The sequence below is a fragment of the Sceloporus occidentalis genome, unplaced genomic scaffold (genome assembly GCF_023333645.1).
Source record: "Sceloporus occidentalis isolate IW3139 unplaced genomic scaffold, rSceOcc1.0.p SCAF_2, whole genome shotgun sequence".
Classification (NCBI taxonomy): Eukaryota; Metazoa; Chordata; class Lepidosauria; order Squamata; family Phrynosomatidae; genus Sceloporus; species Sceloporus occidentalis.
In genome coordinates, this window is record NW_028316982.1 from 62,341,894 (window position 1) to 62,356,085 (window position 14,192).

The 14,192-nt window shown below is 42.6% G+C and overlaps 1 protein-coding gene across 2 annotated transcripts; it reads left to right on the forward strand.

The window, feature by feature from the left end:
- The first annotated feature begins 11 nt into the window (after positions 1-11).
- On the forward strand, positions 12-13,667 carry SLC68A1 (solute carrier family 68 member 1). Of its 2 annotated transcripts, none has more exons than XM_089509752.1 (10): positions 12-129; positions 1,000-1,179; positions 2,971-3,242; positions 4,313-4,392; positions 5,841-6,290; positions 7,244-7,361; positions 8,571-8,667; positions 10,239-10,410; positions 10,856-11,049; positions 11,704-13,667. In XM_089509752.1, the coding sequence occupies exons 3-10, from the start codon at positions 3,078-3,080 to the stop codon at positions 11,955-11,957; spliced, it is 1,530 nt and encodes a 509-aa protein (XP_089365878.1). In that variant the 5' UTR covers positions 12-129; positions 1,000-1,179; positions 2,971-3,077; the 3' UTR covers positions 11,958-13,667. The 2 variants fall into 2 exon arrangements, with proteins under 2 accessions (XP_089365878.1, XP_089365879.1); XM_089509753.1 differs by having other exon boundaries at positions 6,099-6,290.
- Positions 13,668-14,192: the final 525 nt, after the last annotated feature.

Genomic DNA, 14,192 nt, shown 5'->3' on the forward strand with positions numbered 1-14,192 from the left:
CCTGGAGGCGGAGGCGGAGGAGGAGGCGACTCGGGGGAGGCCCAGTGCGCCTGCGCGGAGCCCAGGGCAAGGAGGAGGAGGCGGCGGCGGCGGCGGCGGCCGAGTCCGGCCCTGAGAGACCGGCAGCAGGTAAGGCTTTGGCAGAAGGAAGGAGCAGAGAGACTGGAGGGAGCCTTCCCCTGAACGGCTTCCTGAAGGGGCTCCAGGGCGGCCCTCCCTTCTCCTCTCTCCTCAGCCCTCCCCTGCCTGCCTTTGGGCCTCCCATTCATCCCTCTTTCTTCAACCGAAGCGCTCTCCCCTGGGTTGTCCTGAGGGTTAAGGAAGCAGAGCTTGAGCCTGAATCATTATTTAGGCACCACGATGACTAATAGATGCAGAGGCTGCCCTTGTTGTTGCTGCTGCTATTGTTGTTGTTGTTGGTGTGTATTCCTTCCAGTCATTTCCCATTCCTGGCGACCTGACCATCTCGCAGGGCTGCTCTCTTGGCAAGGTTTGCCCTTGCCCCCCTCCCTCTCTCTCTGAGGCTGAGAGAGTGTGACTCGCCTAAGGTCACCCAGTGGGTTTCCGTGGCTGAGCAGGGATTTGAACCCAGGTCTCCAGAGTCATAGTCCAATGCTCAAGCTATTCTGTTGGCCCTAAGGTGCCAGTGAAGGCGGTGGGTTCAGTTTCTTGTATGAGGAAATAGCTGCAGAAGGGGTTGGGTGGCATTGCTGAGAAATAAGGGCAACAGTTTCCTTGTTTCAGGTAGAGATGCTTCAGAAAATCCTTCACAGGATGTTTTATAATCTGCTGGCGTCTAGTAATTTACACCTGCCAATCTGGCATGTAAAAAAACCCTAGTTACGCGTAGAATCATTTAGAAAGATACTGCAAATTTCTTTCCATTATCCATCCATTAATATACTTTTAAACTGTGACTTCACAGTCAGAGACTCTAAATTCACTGGGGTTTTTCTCTTAATAAATGATTGATAAAACTGTCTGTGTCGATACTTTCAGTATTTCCAGCGTTTCCAAGACTGTGTGCCCACTTCCGAATTTCCAAGATGCCACACAATGCAAGAATTTATGATCATTCTGATGTCACCTTCTAATGGCTTTGGCTTAAGACAGTGGCTGGATCTATGCACGCATGGGACTACTGCCAGAGATTAGTCTTCACTGTGTCTTCTCTGCAAGGTCTTGTATCTCATTTATTTCATTTAATTGATTCTTAGGAGTATTGTGTGCAACTGAAGCAAGGCCTGAAAACAACTACTTATGGGTGGGAATTGAGATGCTGTGTAATTTTGGAGGCTGTGCATGGGATTGTTCCTCTTTGCCTTCCCTCCTAGAAAGGGAAGAAAAACACCTCTGTGGAAGAAGTATCCTCTTACCTGAAGACTGTAGGCTGGATTGTGTGCTGAGAGTAGAGAGCAGGAAGTGGCTGAGATAATCAGCCTTATGTCCGGCCTTTGGAATGGAATCTACTTTGCAAAGTTCTACTGGGAAGGATGTCCCTCTCTTTCTGTCCCTCTCCCTTGGGCAAACAAATAGCAAAAGAGGGCCAGCCCAGCCACCCTTGGTATATTCTCTGAGTAAATGGAGCAGATATGGCTATCTCACCCTTCCAATCTTGGTTTCCATGCTGGTTTTATTGAACTGCTTCCTCAGCATCTGAGGATAAGGAAAAGGAGAGCAAGGGGAAGATCAAGTAGATGAACTGAGATGGGCCATCTTCCTCTGATTATTTGCAAGTCTGCATTTAAAAGACCTCACCCTCTGCACGTTTGACCAATGAGTGCTATGTTTTTCTTTGCAGTAAGAGATATTGGAACTTGAGTCAGTCTGGCATGCTTCAGCCTGGCCCAGCATGACCTGTGGACAGAGATGACAGGAGCTGGTTCAAAACATTTGGAGGGCACCTAGGCATCCTGAAGTAAACTCTAGCTGCAAATCCTTTGGCTCCCCAGATATTACAGATTCCAGTTCACACAGTACCTCACCATTGGCATTGCTGGCCAAATCCAAAACGTTTCAAGGGGTAAAAGTTCCCCATCCCATTGTAAATGCAGGCAACTAAGGGTTACTTCAAACACTGGTGACAGCCCTCCTTTCTGAACAGTTCATGGTAATCAGGGTGTAGTTCCTTTTTCTGTACACCAAGTCTCCACTTAGGTGTCTTAGTCAAGCTTCACCTTTGTAATTTAGTCCATAACTATGGATATAGCTTATCTTGGCCTCTAATAGATAATTAAGTACAGCATATCAAACCACAGCAGGCACGCTTCTGGTGAATTGTACTGCCACAGAGATGTCCCAGAACCTTATTGCATGAGAAAATAAAGTGGAAATGGAGCCAGAGAGGAGTGGCTTTCTCCACAGTGTTGTCAACAAGCCTCAAAGATATTCCCTGGAACGTTTTACCAAAATCCCCAGAATTCCCCAATATTTATTATTATCATTCAGTCAAAATCCCCAGAAATAAATTAATTAAATTTCCCGGAAATTGGCAACACTGTTTCTCCATGCCTTACTGCCATGACATCATAGCACTCCAGTTTTCTTCCCATGGAAGATGGCTGTAAAAGTGCATCATTTTTCTAGCTGGAAAAATCTTTTTGACAAAAGACACATTTTTACAACATCTCCCATGGAAAGACAACTGAAGTGGTATGAAGTCGTGCAGTAAGGCACAGAGAAAGCTGCTATTCTCTAGCTCCATTTTAGCTTTGTTATCTTGTGTGATAAGGCTCCCAGTCTGCTCCAAATGTTGTTGCCATATGATACCTTGGCTTAGTAAAATTACTTTGTCACTGTAAGACAGTCTTAGCCTTTAAATCCTATTATCAGTCCCCTTTGGTACCATACAGCAAAACTGTCCGCTCTTGGATTTCTTTTTGGATTTGATTCTTTGGAGGAAGTCTTAAGAATGCATCAGATCTTTAAACTGAACTAACCAATTGTTTGTTCTTGTTGATTCTCTAACAGAGGCAACAATGATTTGGATCCAACAACGAACTAGCAGGTACTCGAAAGAGAGGTCCTGTTGGAACTGGAGGTGATGTGGACAGTCAGAAGATTCCGAGTGAGACATCATGGGTTTCAGGCTCTTAGCCTGTCTCTTCAACCTGCCTGTTGCAGTTGTCTATGGGTCCTTGTCACTTTTTATTTCTATTTTGCACAATGTGTTTCTTCTCTACTATGTGGACACCTTTGTTTCTGTATACAAGATTGATAAACTTTCTTTTTGGATTGGGGAGGTAAGTATTGAACCTTGGGAATAATTATTTAATCTTGCCTGCCTGCTTTGTCAAAACTATGTTGTTCTTTTGGAATACATTAAGTGACTTGTGACATTTTATAGACTAATGAATTTTTTATGACATAGCTTGTATAGATAAGAATCCAGTATCAGATGCATGAACTGTTTTCTTTAGAGGTAGAGGTGTGTGTGTGTGTGTATTGTTAGTATACACGTATAATACACACAGAGAGAGCTATATATACAGATTTGTTGTGTCCCTAATCATTTGTTACTTATTTATTTATTTATGGCAATACTGAGGCAAGCTTATCACATTCTTAGCAAAATTTATTTAGAGGAGGTTTGCCAGCCCCTTCCTCTGAGGCTGACAGAGTGTGACTTGCCCACCTAGTGGGTTTCTACAGCCAAGTGGGAATTCAAACCTTGATCTCCCAGAGACCTAGCCCAACACTCAAACAGTTACATCACAGTAGGCTGTTTCATATATAGATTCCATATGTATATTGCAATCTGTAAAACAGTAGAGTGAAATAGCAATGATATATAACAGTGATGGCGAACCTATGGCACGCGTGCCAGAGATGACACTCGGAACCCTCTCTGTGGGCACATGTGCCATCGCCCCAGCACAGAGTTTGCCAGAGTTTGTTACTAGAAAGCCAGAGGGGCATGGCACTTTGCAATAAATAAGTGGGTTTTGGGTTGCAGTTTGGGCACTCGGTCTCTAAAAGGTTCACCATCACTGATATATAAGTTTAAAATGAGCAAGGTGGCCATTCACAACAGCAAAATTTGGTCTGGAGGAAATAGGCAACACACAAAGGAAAGCTATTTGTGTAGATGGCACTTCAGTTACTGGTCGCTAAACTGGATATAGTTGATTAGTAAGAATTTCTGGAGGGTTAGTCATATTAGACTGTTATAGAAAAAGCAATGAGTCTTTTGACACTTTAGCACACATTTTTGTTATAGCATAAGTTTAGTTATGTCTGTAGCAGGAAATGTAATTTGAAATATTTAACCTCAATTTAAGTCTCACTTTGTATCTCATTTCCCCCCCTCTAGACAGTATTCTTGATCTGGAATAGCCTCAATGACCCTCTCTTTGGCTGGCTGAGTGACCGGGCTTTCCTCAGCACACATCAGTAAGCAGAATTTTGTTTAGGTCCTGCACTGAATATTTTCCTAATATCTAGGAAAGGATGGGCAATCCCATTTAATGAACATGTTTAAAATAAGTGGTTCATAAAATAAACACATTTCCCTAGATATGACCGTCACTGTTTGTAACTCATCCAGTTGCTCAGATGGCGTGTCCTCACCTAGCATTCTTGTTTCATTTCATCTCATTTCTTTTTCTCAGTCTATTTAGTGTCTTATTGCTTTGCTGCTAAAAAGGCAGAAAAGTAATATAAATGTAACAAATGCATTAAATAAATGGATAATTTTAAAAAAAGATTTAAAATGCACCATTAATATAAGAAATATCAGAGAGAAATTCTGCAAAAAATCCTCAAGTGGAGTGTAACTCCATCAAATATAGGTTGAATCTCTAGTTCCTTATCTCCCTTTTGACTGAACAAGACCACCTCTGTTTTGTTTGAATTATGATTCCTTTTTGTTTTCCTGGGTGTCAGAAAGTGGTTCAGAACCAGAGCACCCTCCTTGAATTTGGATGGGATGGAGAAGATTAGGGGGAGCTTATTTATTTTGGTAGTAATTTAATTAACTTATATCCTTTCTTCCAAAAGTGGCCCCCAAGGCAGCTCCTGACAAGATAAAAAAAGATACAAATAAAAATACAAACCATTAGACTATTAAAATGGGATTAAACACTTATATTATTACAACATGATTAAATTAAAAACAATGGAACACATCAGGGGGAAAAACAGCACTTCCTGTTAAAATCCCTAGTTTAGCAGACTGTTGGCTGCCATAGGCCTGAATACAAAGGCTGATGGAGCAAGGAAAACAAGGAGGAATCTAGCCAAGAGGGCCCTTAAAAAGTCCCCTTAATGCTGAGTTTAACATTTTGATGAGATTGTCAAGTACACAGGCTTTAAAAAATTTAAAAGCAAGACCTGGAGCAGAATGCTGCAACGTGGCGTACTCTTGTTCCACTGTGCTGTTTGGGTTCCTCACATTAGGATTGTTTCCCTCAGAACTTTTTCTGTAAACTTTGGGATTGTCTCAAGCATGCTTGTGCATGGGTAGTGTTTTTGCTACATAAATGATCCCTGCTTGGATAATATTTTTGGTACTGATATATAGAATGGGAGGTGGGAGGGAAGGACAGAAAAGGAAAGATGTGTCAATGTTCAGAGTGGGAGTTCGAGTCTTCCTCCTGGACTAGATATTAGAAGACTTTTCCTCAAAGTGGTACAAGCTGTCATGGAAAAACAAACAGATAATAACTACAACAAACAATTAAGACAGTAAAGCAGTAAATTAAGAGAGTAAAGTCAGAAAAAGGAAAGTGCAAAGGCGGATAAGTAGCACATAATTGGCAAGGAGGAAGCTTACCAAACTGGTGTGAAATTGATTTTGGAACTCCATATTTCATAGACAATACATATTTTTTTGCTTGTAGGTCTGGAGTAGAGATCTCTAATCCAGAAGTGGTCTTGAAAAGACTCAAGGCACTGAGCCACAATGGACCCCTCTTTGCCATGTCATTCCTGGCTTTCTGGATTGCGTGGGCCCACCCAGGCTTGCAGTTCCTCATCTGTCTGTGCCTGTATGACAGTTTTCTTACCATGGTGGATCTCAACCAGAATGCCTTGCTTGCTGACCTTGCTTTATCCGCGAAGGACAGGACTGGTCTCAATTTTTATTCTTCACTCTTCAGTGCCATTGGCTCCCTCTCTGTCTTCATGTCCTATGCTGTGTGGAACAAGGAAGACTTCTTCTCCTTTCGAATATTTTGTGTGGTGCTGGCCTTTTGCTCAGCAGTTGGATTTACCTTGGCCGCATGGCTGCTGAGGCAAAGGTTTCAGACAGAGGGACGAGTGAAGTGGGATGAAAATGCAGCTTTAAAAGAGTAAGTGGTCTGGTGTTGCGTAGTTCTTGTCTGGTTTTAAATGCATTGCCTAATGAAAACAAGATGCCCATTGGTGGATATATGAAACAAACTGCCCTGTGCATACCCAGTCCCTTCTGATTTTGGAAACTAAAGCAGGGTTGTAGCTAGTTAAGTGTTTGGATGGAAAATCAGCAGGGAATACCAGTGGTGTGTAGATAGTGCTAGGAAAAATCCTCCTTAAACGCTTGGATTGCTGAAGCTGTGGATAACTGCCAGTTATAGCTGACCAAACTGGACTTCAGTGATTTTACCACTGAAGGCAGCTTCCTAGGTTCCTAAGATTTCAGTTGTAGATGGACACCATGTACTTTCTCAGCCATTTCCTGAATGTGCATGGAGCACTGTCACTTGTCTTTTGAAACAGTTGGCACAAATTCAAAGTTGGCAGAATTTGGGCATGCTTGTAATTCTGTGTCTTCAAATTGGCTGTGATTTATGATGATCTTACTGTGTTTTCATGGCAAGATTTATTCACACTAGGTTTGCCATTATCTCCATTTAAACCTGCTCAAGGTCTCTGTGGTGGTAGTGGTCTGGGTAAGGAGAGATTTGAACCTTGGGCTTCTGGCTTAAACCACTATACCACAGTGACTCACTTAAGGGCTTCTCCTCCATTTTTAGACATAACTTTTGTTTCCTTTCATTTGTTTGAAGTACTGTATACCTTATGAAAAAGAAAGAGACTCTTGGATGATGAACTTTTGTTATTCATTCCTGTCCTGTCCATTTCCAATATGTGACTGCCTCGAGCCTTTTCTTCATTATCCTTTCAGACTATAGGGGAAATTAGATGGAAAGGGTGACCTGCCAACTACATTCTGTGAATTTTGTAACTCAGTAGGAATTTGAATTCAGGTCTTTATCCATCACACTATACTGGCTGTCTTAGATGTCACCATTTCTTCCTCCAGACTGTATGTTGACCATCCCTCTGGACATCAAGAGAAAAGGATCACTCTGGCTGAGTATCTCAAACAGCTATCCAGGCATAACAACTTTCTCTGGTTTGTCTCCATGAACCTTATACAGGTAGGTAGACAATGGCTGTTCTATAGTAGCTAACTAGTAGTTCAAGAAGGTTGATTGACAGTCAACAATGAGAGATCTCATTCAACTGAATCTAGGTGATTTTCCATGTGACTAAATAAGGCTACTTTGGCTTAGAGGCTAATGGCTTGCCTACTGTAACCAATAAATATTTGGCAAGGTGTGTATTACAGAATTAATTTCGTCACCTGACTTATATGGGTGAATATAGCATGCAATAATCTTCTATAGCGAAACTTTATGCTGGTAAGAACTAGCGTCTTCTGTAGGACATGGACAAAAAAATTCTGACGCAATTTCCAGAATGGCCGCTGGGTATTACGGCTGGAGAATTCTGGGAGTTATAACTTCCAACTCTGAATCTGTATGCCTGTGATGAAAAGAAAATATCAGAACTGTGGGAAGAGCCTAAATTTATCTCGCCTGTAGCAAAGCAAGGCCTTCTCTTTTATCTTGGTGCTTTCTTTGAGAGAGGAGTTGAAGTCATCCTTTCAAAGGCAGTAGCATACAGATGAACCATGGTTCTCCCTTTATCCTTCATCTCCATAGTTTTAATGCAGGATGAAAGACAATGTGACTATTAATTCTTAAGCTTGGGTAGAATGTGTATGACATGCAGCACCAGCTCTGCTGTTGATATGCTCCAGATGTTGTGACAGTATAGACTTAATGGATTTTTTGTGTAATGGCTAGGGAATGTACAATCTATGTGGCGGAGCAAGAAACCTGGATAGCTCTTAAGTACTGAAACATTGTCATTTTTTAGAATGGAGAGAGTGTGATATCAAATCAGTAATCTGTAAGAAAGCAAGGACTTCCTCCTGCCCCCTGCACAATAGTTGTTCTCTTCAGAGTCTCTGCTTAGCAATCATTGTGTACTCTGAGCATTCTGGCAGAATACCCTCAGCTTAAGCTCTCTCTAGGTTGAGTGATTCCATGTTTTAATTATTTGTCTTAATGAAACTGTTCTGAATAGTTATTCTGGTAGGTAGCAGAGCTGACAGAAGTATCCTCTGGTAAAAGCAAGGGTTTGACTGGGTGGTCTAAAATGTTTGCTTTTCTGATTCACAAATTCAGTGAATCAGCTTGTGTTTGTGACCACCTCCATGCTTCTTATTTATGACATGATACATAATTTATTGTTCTTCTAACTGCCATTTTAGCAGCCTCATGCATGCCTTATTTTCACAGGTTTTTCACTGCCACTTTAACAGCAACTTCTTCCCTCTCTTCTTGGAGCATCTGCTGTCTGATCGCATCTCACTCTCCATGGGATCATTTCTGCTCGGTGAGTCAAAGATGGGAATAAGAGGAAACATTGCTCAACAGTGGATTCTTGCTTTCTAGAACTTGGCTAGAGAAAGGATGACATTGGTTTTAGTGGTAAAAGTATATGATCCCCTCCTCTCAACTGGGCCATGGCTCTTGCTGCTGCTACCATTTTGTGGAAGGAATTTTTCTTGCTTCTATAGAGGGATGGAAAACTAAAACTATACTGGATTTTATAGCTGTGCATAGGGCTCATCCTGCATGAGTTGTATAGATCCAGAGTATAGTTGGGCTGCTGATGGAACTCAAATTAGTCCTCTTCTTTAACCCTCTTTAAGGAAAAATAGCAGTGTAGGCACTGGAAAGTAGGACTGCATATGAAATCATGTTCCACAATTGAAATATGTAGAACCTGTAAGTAATGTCACCATGTGATGTGCTCCTGCTCAGGGTTCCAGCCTGCCTTGACCTCTTTTCAGATATTTCATTCCTCCTCTACCTTCTTTTCCCATTTCCACCCCAACAGTTGCTCTGCCTTCACTGAGGATACTCAGTCCCCATTGGGCTGTTCAGTGGGTCCTGTCCACTTATGTTTTTTTCCCTTTGAAATAGTTTTGTACTTCTACAAACTTTGGGGTTCCCCCAATCCATTGATATATTTTTGTGTATGTTTTTGATGTTTTTGCTACATACAGATCCACACTTGCAAAGTGGGGTTGTTGTTGTTGTTGTTGTTGTTGTTGTTGTTGTGTGCCTTCAAGTCATTTCTGACTTATGGCAATCCTATCGTAGGGTTTTCTTGGCAAATTTCTTCAGAGGAAGTTTGTTATTGCCATCCTCTGAGGTTGAGAGTGTGTGACTTGCCACTCCAGCTCCAGTAGGGCCGGGACTGCAGCAACAGCATGGTCTGCTCCTGAAGCGGGACAATGTTGTGGTCCTACATCAGCAGCCGGCAGGAGCGGATTAAATCCGCTCCTAAAAGGGCCAACTCTTGCCAGCTTGGGGGCAGGTGTCATCTAAATGCCAAAGGTCTTCCAATGATTCTTGATTTACCTTCAGAAAATAAGGCATGGAGCTGTAACTTCCATGTTACAGCATATTTTTGGCTTTGGAGATGAACATACAGATCTGGCCACAAGATTTGTTAAGTGATTAGGAAACTGAGGCAGATCTAGAAGAGGAAATTGAATTTCTTCAGTCATGTATCTCCATTTAAAGTCTAATTCAGAAAGTCTAATTCAGAGAACAGCAAACGTCAGAGAAATGCAGTTTTATTCAGGGGGTTGTGGATTTATTGAGTCAAATTACGAGAAAACTGATTCCACCTAAACATTAGGAAGAACGTCTTGACAGTAAGAACTGTTTGACAGTGGAATAGTGTTTTGGCTGGACTGTGCTTTGGAAGTCTTTAAACGTCCGAGATGTTGGATGCCTGTTGTTGGGAAAGACTGAGATATTGGAGCAGGGCTTCTCAATAGACAAAGCATGTGCTCTACCACTGAACCATGGCACTCCTCCAGCTTGTACCTTATTACAACATTGATACATCTCTGGCTGTAACTTCTTCTAATCTTTTCCCTTTCTTCTCAGGTGTTTCCTATGTTGCTCCTCATCTCAACAACCTCTACTTCCTTTCTCTTTGCCGGAGATGGGGAGTATACTCTGTGGTGCGAGGACTTTTCTTTCTGAAGCTGCTGCTTAGTGTGATTATGCTCCTTGCTGGACCAGATTGGGTTTATTTGCTCTGTTTCTTCATAGCCAGGTATGCCGCTCTGCTGGTATGGCACCTGGGAATTGAGATGGGAGTGGACATTGGGCCATCTCTATAGCACTGGGATTGCTGATGCCATACAGCAGAAGCTAGAATCCAGAATCCCAATTATCAGCCATGTATTTGGCTATTTGTATCAATTGAGAGATGTATTTTATCTTGGGAACATCTGGAACTTGAGTGAGAATCTAGACTAGTCAAAGGTATGCCCTTTTGCCACTTGCTTCCATATTTCTCCTTGTGGGTTTTGTCCTGAGTATGTAAAGAAGGAGTCCCTATACTGGTGCTGGAAGCCACCAGATTGCATTTTGATTAGTTCTGTGTAGAATATTTTAGCTCTTTCTTGCACTGAGCTAGCCAGTTGGTCTGCAGACATTGATGTGTTTGTCTTAGCTTGGTGTCTTCACCTCCTGTTAACCTTTTCTTTTCTTCCTAGCAACCGTGTGTTCACTGAAGGCACATGCAAGTTGCTGAACTTGGTGGTCACTGACCTGGTAGATGAAGACTTGGTACTGAATCGCAGGCAGCAGGCTGCCTCAGCCCTCTTGTTTGGCATGGTTGCCTTGGTAACAAAACCAGGCCAGACCTTTGCCCCCTTGATTGGCACCTGGCTGCTGTGTGCTTATACTGGTAAGTGCTGGGTAAGGCAGCAGAATGGGATTGAAACTGAGAAATACTGCTCATTTTTCTGATCAGAGAGGATAGGCAGGCAACTGCTAGTAATTTAAGTGACAATAGTTATTAATTTGCTTTTAATTATGAGTCCATTTGCACCAGCCCTTATTCTTTCTGTTGCCATCTATAACCTACCACAATAAATACGGTGTTTAGAGCTTGCCCTCTTGGTTTTGTTACTGGAATAAATAAGAAAGCATAAATAAGCATTAAGGAAGACCTTCTGTCCACATTACAGTGGCTTGTGCTTTGCCATGCTATGATGAGCTTATCACTTGAAGGTGCTTGTAAGGATGCTTACTCATAAGATCTAGCCAGCAGTAGGTGCACCAGAAGGAACTGGAGCTCTTTCTTCCACTGAAGTTGCTTCAAGGGGAACCCACCCTCCAAACAAATCCTCAAGTACAGTCCATTTCATGATTGGAGAAAGTGTGCTGCCTTTTCCCTTGCAAGTGGAATTTACAAAGATTCCTATCCAAAAGGAAAGGTTTCCATCAGTGACTAATATAATGGAGAGAAGGAATGAAGAAAATAATTTAAATAGAGTTTATTTTGGTTGTGTTCTCAGTCTGTTTTCCATTTTCCTAACCATCTCTGTTGCTGTCCTAGGTTATGACATCTTTCAGCGAGACCCCCTGAGCAACACAGTGAGCGCCCAACCTAAGCTGGCTGCCAACGCAGCCTGGGAGCTGACACTACGTCAAGGGTGCTTCTACCTCCTCGTTTTTGTTCCCATTACATGTGCTTTACTGCAGCTTCTCATCTGGTCACAGTTCAGCCTGTATGGCAGACGTCTCCAGACAGTGAAGTTTCAACGTCAGACCTTCACAGAAAGTCACTCCCAAGAGATCAAAACTATCTAGTTGCCATTGTGAGTGAGCATTAGTATTACTCCAGAAGGAGTGATAAGAGCAAGGAGAAAAAGAAAAAAATCAGGCTATGCCAAATTCCCAGAAAAGTAGGCCTGGCTGGAGTCAGCCTTGAAGAATTCCTGGTGACTTAAAAGGTTGCATCTCCTGTCACCATCCAGAGATGGTTCACAGAGTTAGCTCCTTGCCTTAAACCAATGTCAAATTGCTTGCTAATCATGTCAGTATTCATTTCCAGACATCTGACTGGGAAGAAAAGTGATCAGGCAGCAGAATATGCATACGTATGTGGGGGCACAAATGGTTCTGTTGAATAAATCAGTAGTATTTTAAACCCTTATATTCTATTCTCTGGAACTGTTTGCAGATAAGTCTTGATCTGAGTGAGAAGATAGGACTCATATCCCCTCCTTCACTTACCACTGTTATTCTCTGTATTGTATTCAATGTTTCCCTTTCCCTCAACTTCTAACTGTGAACACAACTAGACTACCTTCAGAATGTTAGACAACATAATATTCTGTACTTGTCAAACAGGCTCACCATGCAGGGAAAACAAACTTGTAGTGCTGTAATTAACCCCTTTTCAAGAGACACAACCTATTCTTCCTGCACAGGTACAATAACTGGATATGTATTGTAAGGGTAGACTTTGGACCATATTCAGGGCCACAGTGCTGGGAGATACTTCACATTGAAATTAGAGGCTGACAAGGCTTAGTTTTAATCCTGTTGTGTTGATTACAGATTTCAGCAACTGTTGGGTTGCCTAAAACAAAAGGTTGGCCTTCTTTCTTGGGGCTCTCATCTTGGGTTTCCTGCTGAATCGGTTTTAAAAATGGCATAAGAAGCTGTTAAGTGTACTTTGATTTGCTGACATGCAAGGGATCATTTGTGTTTATACATATGGTCTAGTTCTGTTACCTTGCCATGTGAACAGCATGGTGCTCACCTACACAAATTACTATGGCTATAAGGCCAGTGGGAATGCTGCTGTATGTATGGCTGTTTGGATGTTTCTCCCAAGAAACTGTCCTGGGCCCAGAGGACTGGTGATTGCTTGCAGAGTATCAGACATAGGAAATGGTTTATCAGTTCCCCGTAGACAGATTTGGTAGACTGTGGATTATGCCCAACTGCAGTGTCAAAAACCTACTGTTTAATTCTTGCAGGCTGCTTGGGTCAGTTTACTTGTTTTGGCTTACCATGGAAAAGTAGGCCAAAATCTTCTTATATTATCTTTTCTGATGAGTTGCTGGTGAGAGAATTTATGGAGTGTCCCAGGCCTCCTTGAAGGGATTTTCACTTGTCTCTAAGGAACAGAGAACCGTATACTATCCTCAACCAGCTATGGACCAGAACGGTAGCATAGACTGAATCCTACATCTGGTTTAATTGAAGTGAATAGGAGAAAAAATGTGAGACTCCATATACTGTGTTTCTATGACTCTTAAATATTGTTACAGAGGGAGGGAAACCCAAATGAACCATAGCACCTTGGGAAGAAATGACCCACCTTTTTATGCTGAAGCACATATCGCTTACAGGGTTCTCAGTTTGTTCAGGCACTGACGTGGGCAGCTTCAGCAAAGTGGTTGAGGTAAGGATGGTAAAATGTTTACAATCTAAACTTTTGTATTTGTTGATGACCAAACTGTAATTTATTTGTATCATTTCATTAAAATGCAATTCTTTTTAAAGCTATTTTGTGTGGTGCTTAAGTGTGAGGACTTTTTCTAAGGTAAACCAAATATATACATTACTTCATCCCTAAAGCTCATCTGTGGCCCGTTACAGACGGGTGTAAAGTACGTCCCCAGGATGTACTAGGCTTAGGAAAGGGCATCCATTCCGGACACCCTAACCCTAGTGCATCCTGGGGAAGTACAAAATGGCGGCATCCCTATACACAGGGGCTCCACCATTGGGACGTCACCACCGCGCCGCCTCCAAACGGGGTGGTGTGGAAGTGACATCCTCGCACTGCGTGAGGGTGCCTGGGGTGCCCTTTTCGCGGCACAGGAAGGAGCTCCATTTCGGAGCTCCTTCCAGGATTTGCTTCGCTGGCGCAGCCTTTAGACAGCTGCGCCAGCAACGCAAGGCAGAAAGGGGCCAAGTGGCCCCTTTCTCCTCCTCCCCGCCGCCATCAGGTGTCCTTGGGTCATGAAGCCCCAAGGACACTCTTTTCCAGGCCGTGGTGAAGCGGCCTTTTGCTGCTTCCCTGTGGCC

Excerpts from the sequence above, each read along its gene's own strand:
- SLC68A1 (XM_089509752.1), top strand. The coding sequence starts at position 3,078 with ATGGGTTTCAGGCTCTTAGCCTGTCTCTTCAACCTGCCTGTTGCAGTT. Across the intron at positions 4,393-5,840 it reads GCTTTCCTCAGCACACATCA|GTCTGGAGTAGAGATCTCTA; the intron begins GTAAGCAGAATT and ends TTTTGCTTGTAG. Across the intron at positions 10,411-10,855 it reads CTCTGTTTCTTCATAGCCAG|CAACCGTGTGTTCACTGAAG; the intron begins GTATGCCGCTCT and ends TTTTCTTCCTAG.